Here is a 15343-nt window from a genome sequence, read left to right as displayed (position 1 = left end):
GAGATTTACAAATTAATTTAAATAGAAGAATCACAAGGGAAAGCATCTACATTTTTCAGTGTGACTTAACTGTATTTTTTAATATATTTATTTATTTATTTTACTCTACAATGTTGTATTGGTTTTGCCATACATTGACTTGAATCCACCACGGGTGTACACGTGTTCCCCATCCTGAATCCCCCTCCCACCTCCCTCCCCATCCCATCCCTCTGGGTCATCCCAGTGCACCAGCCCTGAACACCCTGTATCACGCATCAAACCTGGACTGGCAATTCGTTTCACATACGATATTTTACATGTTTCAATGCCATTCTCCCATATCATCCCACCCTTGCTCTCTCCCACAGAGTCCAACTTAATTGCATTTTCTGAACATTAAACGTCTATGTCATCATGATATCTCACAATGTTGTCACACACAGAAAAACCCTAGTACCAAAGTTTTAATTGCTAGCTCAGATCCACAGTCACAATTTTATCTATCTGAATTCAAAAGTATTCCATTTTTATCTATCTGAAACTATCTATACTCAATAGCCAATAAGTGAAAGGCTTCATTTGTCTTAGTTTATATTTTTCAAACACCCAAGAGAACATAATTAAATTGTAATACTTTATAAAAGTTGCATAAATTTCCATATAACTAAAATCTATTTTTAGCATATAAACTTTCAATAATAGTAACAAAAAATATTTACTGAGTTCATAGTTGTTGGACTGACTAGTAAATATCTTACCAGTATTAACTCATTTAAACTTCTAATAACCACATGAAGTTACAATTATTAATACCATTTTAGGGTGAGGACACTAAGGCACCAAACAGGCTAAAGACACTTGACCAGCAAATAAATAATAGAGACAGGAATCAAGTCCAAGCCGTGTGTGTCACCAAAATCCAGGCCAAGAAACCTCTCCAAGAGAATAAGAATGCCTTTTTAAAAAATCACTGCCTTCATTGAGTGGCATAAATTATGTGGTCTTTGGTCTTATGCTATAGTAATCTTCAGAAGGATGACTGGATGGATGGATCGATGAATGGATGATCTGCAGTCCAGTTAATGCTATCAATACATTTAAACTGCTCTACTATTTTGCTGTTCAACACCAGACAAACAATAAAAGAATAAAACAACGCACTTTTCAAAAAAATAAAATGAACAAACAGAACACTAAGATAAAAAAATCAGAAAATTGGCCAGAAAAGAATAGGTCTAAGTCAGCATTGCCTTTTTTTAAAAAAGTCTTATAAATAATCTAAAATAAAGCTTTTGCTTTCTATTTATTTGAAGAGTGCTGCAAAAATACAAAACTAACACAACTCCACCTAGCAAAATGTAACAAAACTCAGGGGACAAACAATACATGCTTAACAGAGGTAAAGATTTCTCCTGAAAACTATAGCAAAAAATAATAATAATAATAACAGGTAACACCTAACTGCCAAAAGGGACTTTAAGACAGTCCTTCCAACTAAAATTAGAAGTCCTTATGCTCTAAATAAATAATACATAAAGCCAAAGTCAACATCTGTCAATTATTTCACATATTCCTCCAGTTCCATCTTCAGGAATACTCTGTTCTCTAATGCAGAGAAGACCACACTTCTTTATAAAACAATTCTCAACAAAAAAGTAGAATATCTAATAGCAAACAAGTTCTTGTTCTTTGCGTACTAATGGTAAGTCAAATGGTTTAATAAGGAAGTTGAGATGTGCTTTATTCATCAAGTTTCAGCAAAATCAAAAATCAAAATATAAATCAAACTTTTCCCCTTCATGATCAATAGGGGTTATCATTAAGTAGAAGATTATTTTCCTGGTCTTTCAAAAAAACACTTGACCTTAAAGAACCAGAAGAGCTATAAGGTACAGTTTAATCTATGTCAATGTACCCACCACTCCCACCCCAGGACAGCACCATATATTATCATATCAAAGGATGCCCTCAGGTAACAGTCCAGAGCAGGTGAAGAGAATGCACTTTAAAATTATAATTGTTTTAAATTCTGTATATAGTCAAGAGGAAAATAAATTACCTGTGTATTAGGGTAGTCAGAGATCAGAGCCCCTTCCTTGCTGTAGGTATAAACTACAAAATCTTTGGGTAAAAGGTCTCTGCAAGAAGAATAAAACACACCATATAAGATTATTTTATCTCTTCATAGCTAAGAACACAACTTTTATAAGACATTATTCATAGAAGAGATGAGCAAGAATAAAAACATTCACCTGATAAACTGTTGTTTAAAGAAGGAGCTGCCATAAAACATAAAGCCTATGAATGGACTTGCATCTGAAATTGTGTACATTCCAATCAGAAAGAAATGTTTGAGTTGCTCATCTGTTCTCATGGTCATAAAACAGTGGTTGCAAAAAACATTTGTAATGTCCTTAAAAGTTTTCTGATTTGTCTCATAGGAAAAGTATAAATTTGGTTATATGGTACATCATATTTCCAGAAGAAAATAAATTATTTTACCCTCTTTTAAATGTCCTGCATAAAGCAGCACTCACTGCGTTTAATCTCTAAGTACAGGGGCAAAATTTCTGTCCATTATTTAAAGAAGCAATTATTGCTGATCCTTGAATCTTCCTCCCATGTTAAGGGAGATCTGCAGTGTAAACCACACGTGCAAAGACAGGGTTAGCTTTAGTACAAAAAAATAAAAATAAAAATCCAATGACACTTGTTGAAGACAGTAAGGTCGACTTTATTATCAATGTTAAGTATAGAGACCACTGCAAAGAGATTTTACAGAGGGTTGGGGAGAAAGAGCAGGCTCAACTGCAAATACAGCATGGGCAAGTGGGAATTTTTAGCCAAGGAGCACAGTGGGGGTCAGTGGATGGAAAACTCCTAAGAGGAAACATCAGGGATGAGGAGCATTCTGGCTAAACCAACCTAACAGATTCTTGCTGAAGACAGCCAGAGTAACCAGACATCACTGGGTGGGGAAGTGGGGTGGAGGATAAACAACTTGATCAGACATCCAGAGTGATCAGATATGGAGGGAGAGGGGAAATTCTTTCTAAAACTAGATTTTACAACAAACCACACTGATAGGGCTTGGAGAAGGTTCTGGAACTTGACTGAAGTTTGGTCAAGCAAAAAACCTTTGTCAATCTCCTCTGTTGTTTAAGGAAAGAAATTATATTCTTCTTTCCTCCGAATAACACAAGCCCATTTCCTCATTCAGTTGTCTTTTGTTCATTACAGACCAGCTGAATCATCTGTTGGAACTTGGTAGAAGGGGATATTTACTGGGTGGAGCTAGCAGTCAGGCGGTTAATGAGGGGAGTAGCTATGAAAACAAAAGAAAAACAAAGTCGAATAGTTAGAAACTGAGTTTCGGAGCTCAATGGGCAGCCATCAAGATTTTTTTTAGACTTGAGCTTAGAGCATCTTCGAGCTTCCCTGGTGGCTCAGAAGGTAAAGCGTCTGCTTGCAATGTGGGAGACCTGGGTTCAATCCCTGGGTTGGGAAGATCTCCTAGAGAAGGAAATGGCAACCCACTCCAGTACTCTTGCCTGGAGAATCCCACGGACGGAGGAGCCTGGTGGGCTACAGTCCATGAGGTCGCAAAGAGTCAGACACGACTGAGCGACTTCACTTTCACTTTTTTTTTTTTAATGTGGTGTGTATTTTATTTTTTTTAATTTGTTGTTTTTTTATTTTACTTTATTTTACTTTACAATACTGTATTGGTTTTGCCATAGGGCATCTTCAGATGGTACAGTGAAAGCGGCACTGGTCACCTGACAAATTTTCCTGGTTTGAATGTCACTAGTGACAGCATCAGGTATTCTGATGAACTTCTTGAGTGGCCGACACCATAGGAGGCATAAAGATTGCCTACATGTGATCTGTTGAAACAGCCTTTTTTTGAAGACTCCATCAATCTTCCAGCTACAGCTTAGAGTTTCAAGAAAAGGGTGATTTTAGTTCTCAATGACTCCAAGTCAGAAAGGATAAAAATTGGAAATGATAACTTAGACGGTTATAGCCAGATACTGAAGGAAACTAGAAGAATTCAGGATTTGGTAAAGCTGGCAAAATATGCAAGATGAAAGCAGCAATGGTTCACTACAGGTTTCCACTGAAACAAACAAGAAAACCCCACATTCTCTCTATAGTCACCCCCATTTCTGTGAAACATAAAGTAAGACTAATTTGTTTGCACATAAGTCTGGTCTCATTAAATTTGGCCTAGTTATCACATAAGTACAGTAAAAATTGTGATTGACCGTATAGTATTTCATTTGAATTTGCTTTGCTAGAGCATTTCAGAAGGAACCAAAGACGCTTAAGGCTAGGAAGCCAAGTCAAGAACTTGCCACCAGATATGCCTACAATCTATATATTTGGATAAACTCTCTTATTGAGGTCCCCTAAATATCCTGAGGTTCCTGGCCCTGCCACAAGTGATCTTCCTTACTCACCTGTAAGGCAAGAAATCCTGTAAGCCAGAACAAGCCAGTTTTTCCAAGGGGAGGTGTATAGACAATTGCCTTCTTAAAGTCAACCTTAGTTCCTTAAAGCTATCTGGTCATATCTGATTCAAAACACATCATTCCCAAATATGACATTACAATCAAAGCCTTGGTAATAAAACCAAGGTTTCCAATTGTTTCTTGTTACTACAAGGGCAGATTTTTAACTGACTTATGCAAATAACTTATACTGCCATGAAAAATAAGATGCGTTAACATATCAAATAACCCTTATTAGTTCAGTATCCCTTTTTGTAAGGAGAGAGACAAATCCTTTGAGATTTTCCAAGATCCATTTCAGAAATCTCAAAGTTAGTTTGAGGTCAAAAAGACTCCAACTAGAATTTGATTTGGGGAAACTGTCAAACATGCCAAAAGGTTTCAACATTTGACTAAACTGGATCACAAGTGTCACTGTGAAACAACAAACACTTAACTGCCCATTTAGCCAAAGTCACAATTAAAAACTTTCAAAGACAAACACAGAAAGCTACATAGTTATTTAAAAAAACAAAACTCTTAGTTCTCTTAATACTGAGAAGGTTTGGTTTTCTCACATGATCAAAGACCTGATAAACACATGTCACATAGGAAATTATCTTAAAACACATCTTATCTTCTCAAGCTATGTACTTAAACATAAAGAAAAACAACTAAACCAATAATCTAAGGAAACCTTGTTTTAATAGAAAAAGCATCAATGTACTATTAATACTAGGCAAATTAAACAAACAAACCAAAAAGCCTTACAAATAAATCCATCCAACAGTAGCCAATTTTGACCACACAAGGAAAGATTCTTTTTCCAAGGTCCCTTTTCCACAAATTTTTTATATCACTCAGTTTCTGTTCCACATTTTTCTTCTTTTTCATTCTGGAACTACCATTTATTCTACTTTGGGACAAAATTATTCTCTTTTTCCCTTAGCAAAACATCTTTTATATTCTTTCTTATCAAAAATACACCTTATTTTCCTTGCATATAGTTTGTTTTCTTTACCTTTATTATTCCTAAAAGTTTCATTTATGTATATTGATTAGATTTTAGTCATTAGTAATCCTAATTTTCAGTAAAAGCTAAAAAGCAGGCAATTGCAAACTGTCTGCTACATGCTATTATTCTGTAGAAAATTTATGAATATATTATTTCATAAATTTCTTGAGATGTATCTTTTTCATAGTATAATTTCTCATGCTTATCAACAGACACAAATATATTTAGCTTCTCTATACCACATAAAAACAAGATGCTAAAGTAAATAAAGTTAAATTTCTCTTCAGCAATTAATATTTCAATATTTTATCTTATTTAGAAATTATCTAGTCAATGATTATCCATCTTTAACTTAGTATAGCTTTTAGGTTTCATGTTATGAAAAAGAATTTTGAAACTATTTTTAAGGAGACATAAAACTTAATTAACATTGAAAAGTTCACTTACTAACTTCTATGCCACTTACATCTATTTATTTTATTTGTTCTGAACAATTATTCTTGAATGAGTCATGAAAATTTCATGAGCCAGTAATTAAACAAAGCTAGCTAGCAATCCATCATCTTAAGTTGTTTTTCTTATTGACAAATCAGGCAAGTATCCAAAAAAAAAAATCACAAAAGCAAAAAAAAATAATAATATATTTATGGTTCTTCCCCCTTTGTTTTTAACTGCCATGCTTGACATCAAGCAATTCTTTTTGTATTATATATCTTGTTCTTTGGGTCGATTTATAATTTATAATCTTAAACATCTGATAGAGATAACATAAGCTTATCTGAATAGTAAACAAAGGCAGAAAAAAAATGCATATCTGCATTACATATTTAATACTAACAACTCTGAAGTTGTCAGAGTTTATCAACAATTGTGTCTACACTATAAAAACCAGCAAGAAGATTATTCAAGATCATGCGAACTTAAAAAAAAACTTGGGTTAGTGTCTGTATTCCCAAGAGTTTTAAGAAAATAATTTATGTAACTGCTCATTCCACCTCTAAACCTATTTGAACTGGATATTAAGGGATTTTATAAATTAATGTGATTCATTTCCAGCAGGAATAAACTATCTCACATGTATACATACACATAGACATATATAAACATACAGACAGACACAAATAGAAAACATGGTTTTCATTTTAAAATTTTAGCCATGAGTTAGTAAAGCAGCAATATAATCTCACTGGTTTATCTCCATTTTGTATTTTCAACTGAATTGACTCTGGCAAATAAAACAAGTTAAGGTTACCTGCCTACCAGTATTACTGGAGGAGATTTTTAAGATTTTCTTTCACCATGGTACGTAATCGTCCTTTGCCGTGGTCTAACTTTTAGGCAGGTGACTGAGGAGACATCTAACTGCTTTCTGGATGTTTCCAAAACCCACGTGAGTCATATAACCTATTTCCATTTGTTCTTTTCAGACTCAAGTAGAGTTATTTTCAGAGCTACTTGAGTTTCGTGAGAGCCCCTGATGGAGGGCAAGGAACTAAAACTGAAAATGACTGTGGGAAGCTGAGGTGCTGCCGTGGAAGGGGAAAGTCTGAAGTCTGTCAAGGGTAGACAGAGGAATGTAGGAGGTGGGGGTTCAAAGTGGGACATATTGAAGGATCTAGGGAACGGGGTGGCAGGGGAGATTGATGGTAGCAGGAAGAGGAAGGAGGAGCAGAAGCAACAAAGAGGGAGCAGTCAATCTGGGAAGCTCTCAAGTTTCCCAAAGATACCAACAAAGTTCCAAATTATGTTCAGCAAAATATATTAAGAAGAAAGGAAGCAGACAGAGCTGGCATAGCAGAGTCAGCAGGATGGGAGAAGAGGTGGTTTAGTTGGCTGAGAAGTTCCAATGGGAGAAGCCAGATACAAGAAAGAGAAAAAAGACACCTCACATAGAGCCAAGAGGAATGGACTTCCAGCCCAGGGAGCCAGGGAGTAATCCCCAGTCAGAACAAGGAGCCAAGGAGAACTGCCAGCCCAGGAGGTACCTGTCAAAAGAAGCCTGGCATTCTGACCCAACTTCAGAGTATACACTCAAAACCTTAAGAATCAAGTCTGTCTTCACCAGTTTCGGTGGACATTTGTCCGGAACAAAGGTTCAGGAGTCAGACTCACCAATGGATCCCCAATCAGTCAGGACTGAAGATGAGGGTTTTGAAGGTGTCCAGAGTGAGAGGTCGGGGGTCCAGTGATGAATCTGATCCTACCTGAGTCATGCCACCATGACTGTCAAAGAAAAAAATATTCCACGACACTTGTTAAAGATGGTGAGGCCAATCTTATTTAGGAGCTTGGCAGAAGTTATGGGGACCACTGTAATGGGATTTTATAGTGGGGGAGAGAGGTCACGCTCAACTCCAAGCATAGCATGGGCAGGTGGGAATTTGTACCCAATGAGCAAGGTGGGAGGTCGGTGGGTGCAAAATTACTAAGATGAAACATCAGGGTGAAGGAGACTCTGGCTAAACCAATTAAAAGGATTCTTACTGAAGACAGACCATGGTGATCAGACATCACCTGGGAAGGATGGTGGAAGATGAGGAATTCGATCAGATACTGAGGGTCGGGGGGTTCTTGCTAACCTCACTTAGCAGGGTTCTTGCTAAAACCGGATTCTCCAACAAAGTGTACAGATCGGGCCCAAGAGAAGGTTCAGTAGCCTGACCAAACTTAGGTCAAGCAAAGGCTCTGTGTCCTTCACAGAACTGGAGCAGCAATATACTTATCTTCAGGGCTTACGGACAAGTCAGGGATGCAAGGTGCCAGCTAGTGGTTTACAATGCGACTCTTAAGGCTATAAATCTCCAGGTGTCTAGACTGTTTAAACAGATGGAGAGATGGATGGTTGGCATGGCATTTAATCAGTTACACAGCCTGACTTCAGCCACGTGACCAGTGTGGTATAAAACGACCCCCTTGGTAAACACGTGCCTGGGCTACCCTGAAAAGGTGACGATTCACTCATATCTCAGTGATGTGTAATCTGAAGACACATGCACATCTGTACAACTGAGAAAGGACCCCAGGGGACTCTGCCTGGAAGTTCTTGAACCTTCGATGATTTCCTCTGCTGTCTTCGTCCTGAGTCCTGTCCCCTTTACCTTTATGAAAGTCTCTCTGAGTGAGCACGGGAGGAGCCTGTGGCGTCCTGAGTCGTTTCAGTTATCCAACCGTGTTCAGTCGCTGCCCCATCTCTCCTCTCTCCCCAACATATACACACTCTTTGCTCCCTCTGGTGGTGAATTTAGAAAGAATAAACTGAAGAGGGTACTTGGCCTTGCTCTGCCCTTCGTCCTCCTTAGAAGTCACTGCCTGCCAGTGGGAACGAACTCCCCCATGCTCCTCTAGGACAAGGACTGCCACGGTGCACAGCACTGATGTGAGTGGCTGAATCTGCCTAATCCAGGGTTCAGGACTCACAGGTCCATTGGGCTCTCGTTCTCTGGTAAATCCCCTAACCCAGCCCTCATCAACCATGAGAGGGATATATTAACCTTCTATCTAACTCACTCCTTTATTTTATCTTTAAATTTTTTCAGCACAGGGAGAGAAGAGGTGTGCTATCTTTTGCCACACAACACCCGAGTCCCGGCCAAATACCCCAATGTAAGCAATTATGTACATCCCTCTGTGAGGAGGCTTCATTGTTTTCACCAAGAGATTCATGGTCCAAAACAAGTTAGGCCCTGGGAGGAAAAAAGTAAGCACTCAAACATACTCACTTCTTCACTCAGAGCCATAATAGGCTATCTACCCTAACTCTTTCTCACTAGTGATCATTAGCTTTGATGACTGCTTCTCGAAGACATTCAAAGACCTGGCAACTCTCAACAAATGCCTGGAAAAGTACTATTTGCCCCCCCAATTCAAGAAGCATAGGAATGTAGACACAACATCATGCACACACATATACATCACTAGACTTCAGGTCAAATAACTAGAATATGTGCTCCTTTCACAAACTATGTGATGCTGAGTAAATCAAGTAAACTTCCTGAACCCTAGCATTCTGAGTATGAAGCAAGGGCCACAAGACTCCTCTATTATCAAATTGATATGATAGTCTAATAAATGACATACAGTTGAGGAAAATGTTTTATAAGCTGAAACTAGGCAAATATAAGAAATGTTATTATGTTGATATCATTTTAATTTGCATTTCCTATAGAAAGAGTAGAAAATATTTATATCTATTAAAAATTCTTGTATACAGTGACATCATTACATTGGAGACAAGCTGGACCTCAGGAGTTCTGAGAAAATTAATAAGTAATACAATTAAAAGTACCGGGTACAGTGCCCAGGACTCAAAAAGCCTCTCTGTCTGAATAAATCTGTCGCAGTGCCTAAAGCCCTGCCAGAGAGATCTCACTCTCTTCAGCTCAGCATTCTCTTCTAAGATAAAAAGTGTTATTCAAACTTGAGGGTCGGTAAAAAATCGCCCAGGATGGAAGCTTGTTAAAACACAGATGGCTGTGACACCTCCCCAAATTCTGCTTCATTCCAGAGGTGGACCTGAGAATTTGCATTTCTAGAAACTCCCAGGAGCTGCTGCTACTGGTTCTGGGAGACATCTCTGAGCAGCACTTTACATCCCATCAATCATACCTCCGTGTAAAGGAGTCTATTAGGCTGCTTTTTTTCTGAAATCTCTCACGAAAAGATACTGGAAGTTTAGCTTCATAAGAAAAGGGAGGACAGGGAAGGATGGGCCACAAGACAGTGGTTGGCTCAGCACAGTCAGAAGCATAGAATTTCAAAAAAGCAACAGAAGTACACAGATTACCAAGGCAGGATCAGGTGAAAATATGCCAAAACTAAAAAGGAGGGCAAGAGACCACTCTTGTGGACTGAACGCTTGTATCCCCTCCAAAATTCCTATGCTGAAGCCTTAACCTCCAGTGTGGCTATACTTGGAGATGGGGCCCACTAAGGAAATTATGGTTAAATGAGGTGATAAGGATGGGGCCCTGAGCCAATGGGATTAGCATCCTCATAAGAAGAAACACCAGAGAGCTCGCTCCTCCATCTACCCCACTTCCCAGCCAGAAGAGCCTGCATCCCAAGAAAAGAGTCCTCACCAGACATTAATGCTGGCACCTTGATCTTAGATTTCCAGTCCTGGGAGAAAATAAGTGTCTGTTGTTTAAGTCTGTAGTATTTCACTGTGGCAGCTCTAGCAGACAGATAAAGCTACTAAAGACTTCTTTACCACCTGCTCAGTGGTTTCTTGGGCCAGTCATGATTTTAAAGTTTTCTTAAGTACAACCTTCTCTTCCTTTAATTTAGATTTATTTTCCTTTGCTCAAGTGTCAGTGGAAACGCAAAACTGTAGGGATTTTTCCATACTTCTACTCTTATTAGTCTCACCTTCTTAACAACCTACTAAGCAATATCTAACTAGAAAAGAAACCCATATAGTATTGAAAAAAGAAAAAAATTACCAAAAAGGCAAAGTAAATTAAATTTCTTACTTATTCCTTTCCAAGTGAATTATATGCTCTTTTCCTTCAGCTTGAATGACATAAGATACCTAAATGCACAAAGGAGAAAAGAACAATAAAACACTATCTTCTAAATAACTTTGCAACAACAGGTATTTAAAGGACACTAGAAATTCCATCCTGAATGAAAATAATTTGGTACTGACTGGAACTCTTTTATGAAACAACCTGAAATATGCCCATAAATAATAAAAATGGACTCTGATTATCCCTATCTTCTTTTAATAACCTATTATGGAAAATGACCTGTGTGTTTATCTAAAGTCTTCTTCGATTAATTTACAATTGCAATTGAGCTATAACTTCAGGGATTATTTTTACTAAATCCATTCCTGTATTACCTATAGTGAAAAGTAATTCTTCCTTTTGTTTAAATCTAATGAACCTCTTAGTTTCAAAAGATTATCCCTTGTTCTCAGTATCTGAAAGCTAGATGAAATTAATACACTTTTATAACCTTATATCTTCACAGGACTTAACACATTTCATCGGTTCTAAACCTACTTTTTCCCCCTCACAGCTCTGTGAACATCTCTGAAATTGGGACACATCGTACAGAGGCAAAGTAGTCTAACTGGCAGCAGTCTGTTTCTTTCTTAATTACTGGCACATTAAATAACAGTGTACCTCATGAAGACCGTGTCTCAGAATCAAGGAACTGAGATAAGTCAACTTACATATCCTCTGCTTGTGGGATCCTCTTCTCTACCTTAAACATTAAGTGACTTACCGTTTCATTAGCCAGAAGCACTTAATGTGATCTCTAGAAACTTAATTCTAATAAAAAAGAAAGTCATGGAGGGACTCAATGAACAATAATATTATCAGAAGTGTCCTTATTATTAGAATTAAGTAATAATTAAAATAATAAGTGCTTATTATTCTCCCTACTGCTTCTGGACTCCAAGTGAACACTTTGCCAAGAAACAGCAGGATCCACTTTCCTCGGGCACTTTAGCATCTGACTCCTAAGGCTGAGACCGGATCCACGTCCTGGGGTTCTACTTCCAAATTCTGCGTGGGGACCTCCATCTCTAGAGGCTACAAAAACACCAATCTCCTTGCACAGTTTTGGCATGTGTCTTTCTATTCCTTTCTGCTCTTGGGCAAATATAGGATATAAAAACACCACTCATCTCCCCTGAGAAGAATTCTGAGAATTCATAACATTACATTCTTCCCCCAAATAGCTGCCTGCATTGCTCATTCCCTTCCTTCTAGTCTCTGTTCTCCTACAGTCACCTTCTTAGGAAGGCCTTCCCAGGCTGTCCTAGTAAAAAAGACAAACCCTCCTACCCCTCACCCCCAGTTCCAATACTTCCCAATTCCTTGCTGGTTTAATGTTGCCCACAATGATTATTACCATCTCGCGTGTGTGCTAAGTCGCTTCAGTCGTGTCCGACTCCATGCGACCCTATAGACTGCAGCCCGCCAGGCTCCTCCGTCCATGGGATTCTCCAGGCAAGAATACTGGAGTGGGTTGCCATTTCCTCCTCCAGGGGATCTTCCTGAGCCAGGGCTCGAACTCACATCTCTCATGTCTAACCCGCACTGGCAGATGGACTCTTTACCATCTTAAGTAATTTCTATTATTAATCTTACAATTATATTTCTTATTTGTCTCTGTCTCTCCTCCCATGAGAATGGAAGCTCCACAGGGGCATAATTCTGTCTGTTTTATTCACACTATATCCCTAGGGCTTAAATGGTGCTTCCATCTCTTTCCCGATTATTTATCAGAGTACATGTGAGACATTCACTACAATCTCAAGTATCTATGAGTGCAAAGCTGATGAAGATCATCAGAGACACGACGAAGTAGAAAAATACTGTCCCTATGCTACTAACTGAAGGGGGAAAATAACAATGAAAACACAAATTAATAAAGGCAAAACAAAATTAAAGAGGAGAATGTCCAGTTCAAAACAAAGCAAGGAAAAATTATAAACCGTTCCACTGGAAGGAGATCTTAGAGTTATATACTCCTCATTTATAAAGAAGTAAACGAAGACAAATGATCTACCCAATCCATGGTAATGCCCAGAGGGAGGGTAACTCTGAAAGTTCCTGATGTTAACTCCAGTGTACTCTTCACTCTGCCTAGTCCCTAAACAATATACAACCTATCTCACAGCTAGAAATACTTGGTCAATTCAGAGGTAATAAGCTAAACTCTTTATTCTCATCACTTGTTACTGGTAAATCATAATAAGGTTAAATTATATTTCAATGAAGTTGAAGGGTTTGCAAAATCAGTTGATATCCAAATACATTATTTCTAAACTTTACAATAAGAGAAAAATAGTATTGAAAAATAATTTTTGTGCACTGTTAGTATAGTATGTTTCTTCCAATATGGCAATAAAACTCACTTTCGCAAGCATTCCCAGACATAAAAATACATGCATATAACACACATTCTCCAGTGTCAGTGAAGATTCAGCATACAGTACTCTACCTATTATACGCTAATAGAGAGGTGAACTCTTGTTGTAAGAAGACCACTGTAACCATCACCAGTCAGGTAAGGGTCAGAGGTCTATGTAACCAGCATCCTATACTGGTCACTGACTTTTATTTAACTGACTATTTCACCCACTTATGTTTCAAGCTGATTAATTGTCTTTTTAAAAAAAAAAGCTGCTAAGAATCAATATGTCACTTTTACTAGAATAATGTCCAATGGATACGAGTGCCATAAGCATGGATCAACATTACTCACTGAACCAATCAGTAATGAAAATAACATTATTGTCTTAAAACGAGTGAAACTGAAATACATACATATTTTTCAAGAGATAACTTACCTGCTCTGAGAAGGGCCTAGGGGCTTCTCTTCGTTCTCGAGTTAATCTCCAAGGAGTTATAATTTCATAAGAAGAGAGATGGGAGGTCTGTTGAAAGCCTACAGAATAAGGAACAACAAACATTACATAACAACTGAACCTGAAAAACTACATTCCCCCCAAAATACAACGGAAATCAAAAGCCAAATGTTCAACAAAAAGAGATGAATGTTCAAATCACAGAAGAATCATCTGACATTCTCACATTAAAATACGTAGTTTTAGAACTTCTCTGGTGGTCCAGTGGTTAAGACTCTATGCTGACAATGCAGGGGGTGTGGGTTTGATCCCTGGTCAGGGAATTAAGATTCCACATGCCATGCAGCACAACCAAAAGGTAAGAAAATAAAAAATTAGTAATAAAAAATAAAATATTCTGTTTTATATAGTTTTATAGGAAAAGAGCAATATACCAGATAGTATAAAGGGGAAGAAATGTATTTCTTAAAAACAAGGATGTCAGCCTTTATCCAAATAGTATATACACAGCAATCATTTTCAAACAATTTTTTAGCTATAAACCCTAACCCTCTGTCTTAAAAGAAATCTTAAGATATAAACACAAAGGAAAAAACATGCTCCTGTGGGGAAATGGAGCGAAGGCTCTGTTCACTTCTCTCTCATTCCCCACCTTTACCCAACATGAATGACATCCCGAGATGGTATAGGGATGCCTACAAAACGGTCAGGGACAATAAAAGGAAAAAGCTACTTTTAATGCCTGATGTATTAACTCTAATAAGTAAACACCTAACAATGTAGTAATTATCTCCAATGAAATTACTGCTATTAATCTGTTCTAAAAACTTGAATAGTTAAAATGTATAAAAAATGAAGAACTCAGAACCATCATACAAGACTTTCTCCCAATTCCAATCTGTACAGCTCACCACAAAGTGGAATCATGGCTGAACCGGGCCTGGCTTCTAAAATCATCACTTGAAAGGGGAGAGGGGTAAACTAGGAGTGTGGAGTTCACAGATACACACCACTGTATGTAAAACAGACAGCAACAAGGAACTACTGAAAAGAATCTGAAAAAAAATGAATATACATGCATATATATATATAACTGAATCACTTTGCTGTACACCTGAAACACATACAACATTGTAAATCAACCATACTCCAATAAAAGCTAAAAAAATAAAAATAAAATAAAGGACCTTATGTTACTGTATGGCACAAGGAACTAAATTCAATATCTTATAATAATCTATAATAGAAAATAATATGAATATATATAACTGAATCACTTTGCTATACCGTTGGAAATAACATAGTATTGTAAGTCATCTATACTTCAATTTTAAAAAATAAGATCTACATAAAAGAATAAAAATGAAAATAAGTAAATAAAACAATGAGCACAAAGTCATCTTGTTTCATTGTCACTGAAGTAATCAAGCAGGATTTACGTATAAATACACAATTTTATTGTTAGGATCCGATTTGGTATTTTTGAAATTACCAAAGGTATTAAATAATCATGTATCATTTGAAAAA

At 37.4% G+C, this 15343-nt stretch overlaps 1 protein-coding gene across 1 annotated transcript in view; it reads right to left on the bottom strand.

The window, feature by feature from the left end:
* The window catches only part of ADAM9 (ADAM metallopeptidase domain 9), a 95767-nt gene that overhangs the window by 70334 nt on the left and 10090 nt on the right, over positions 1 to 15343 (bottom strand). Inside the window, exons 2-4 of the mRNA XM_052661461.1 lie at positions 13799 to 13896; positions 10962 to 11020; positions 2042 to 2120 (exon numbers count right to left, since the gene is read on the bottom strand). Of these exons, the coding sequence (XP_052517421.1) occupies positions 2042 to 2120; positions 10962 to 11020; positions 13799 to 13896 (236 nt within the window). The remainder of the gene's footprint in view (positions 1 to 2041; positions 2121 to 10961; positions 11021 to 13798; positions 13897 to 15343) is intronic.

The sequence above is a fragment of the Budorcas taxicolor genome, chromosome 24, assembly GCF_023091745.1.
Source record: "Budorcas taxicolor isolate Tak-1 chromosome 24, Takin1.1, whole genome shotgun sequence".
In the NCBI taxonomy this organism is placed as follows: Eukaryota; Metazoa; Chordata; class Mammalia; order Artiodactyla; family Bovidae; genus Budorcas; species Budorcas taxicolor.
The sequence above is the reverse complement of the archived record's forward strand: the minus strand, read 5'-3'. Positions and strand labels throughout refer to the sequence as shown.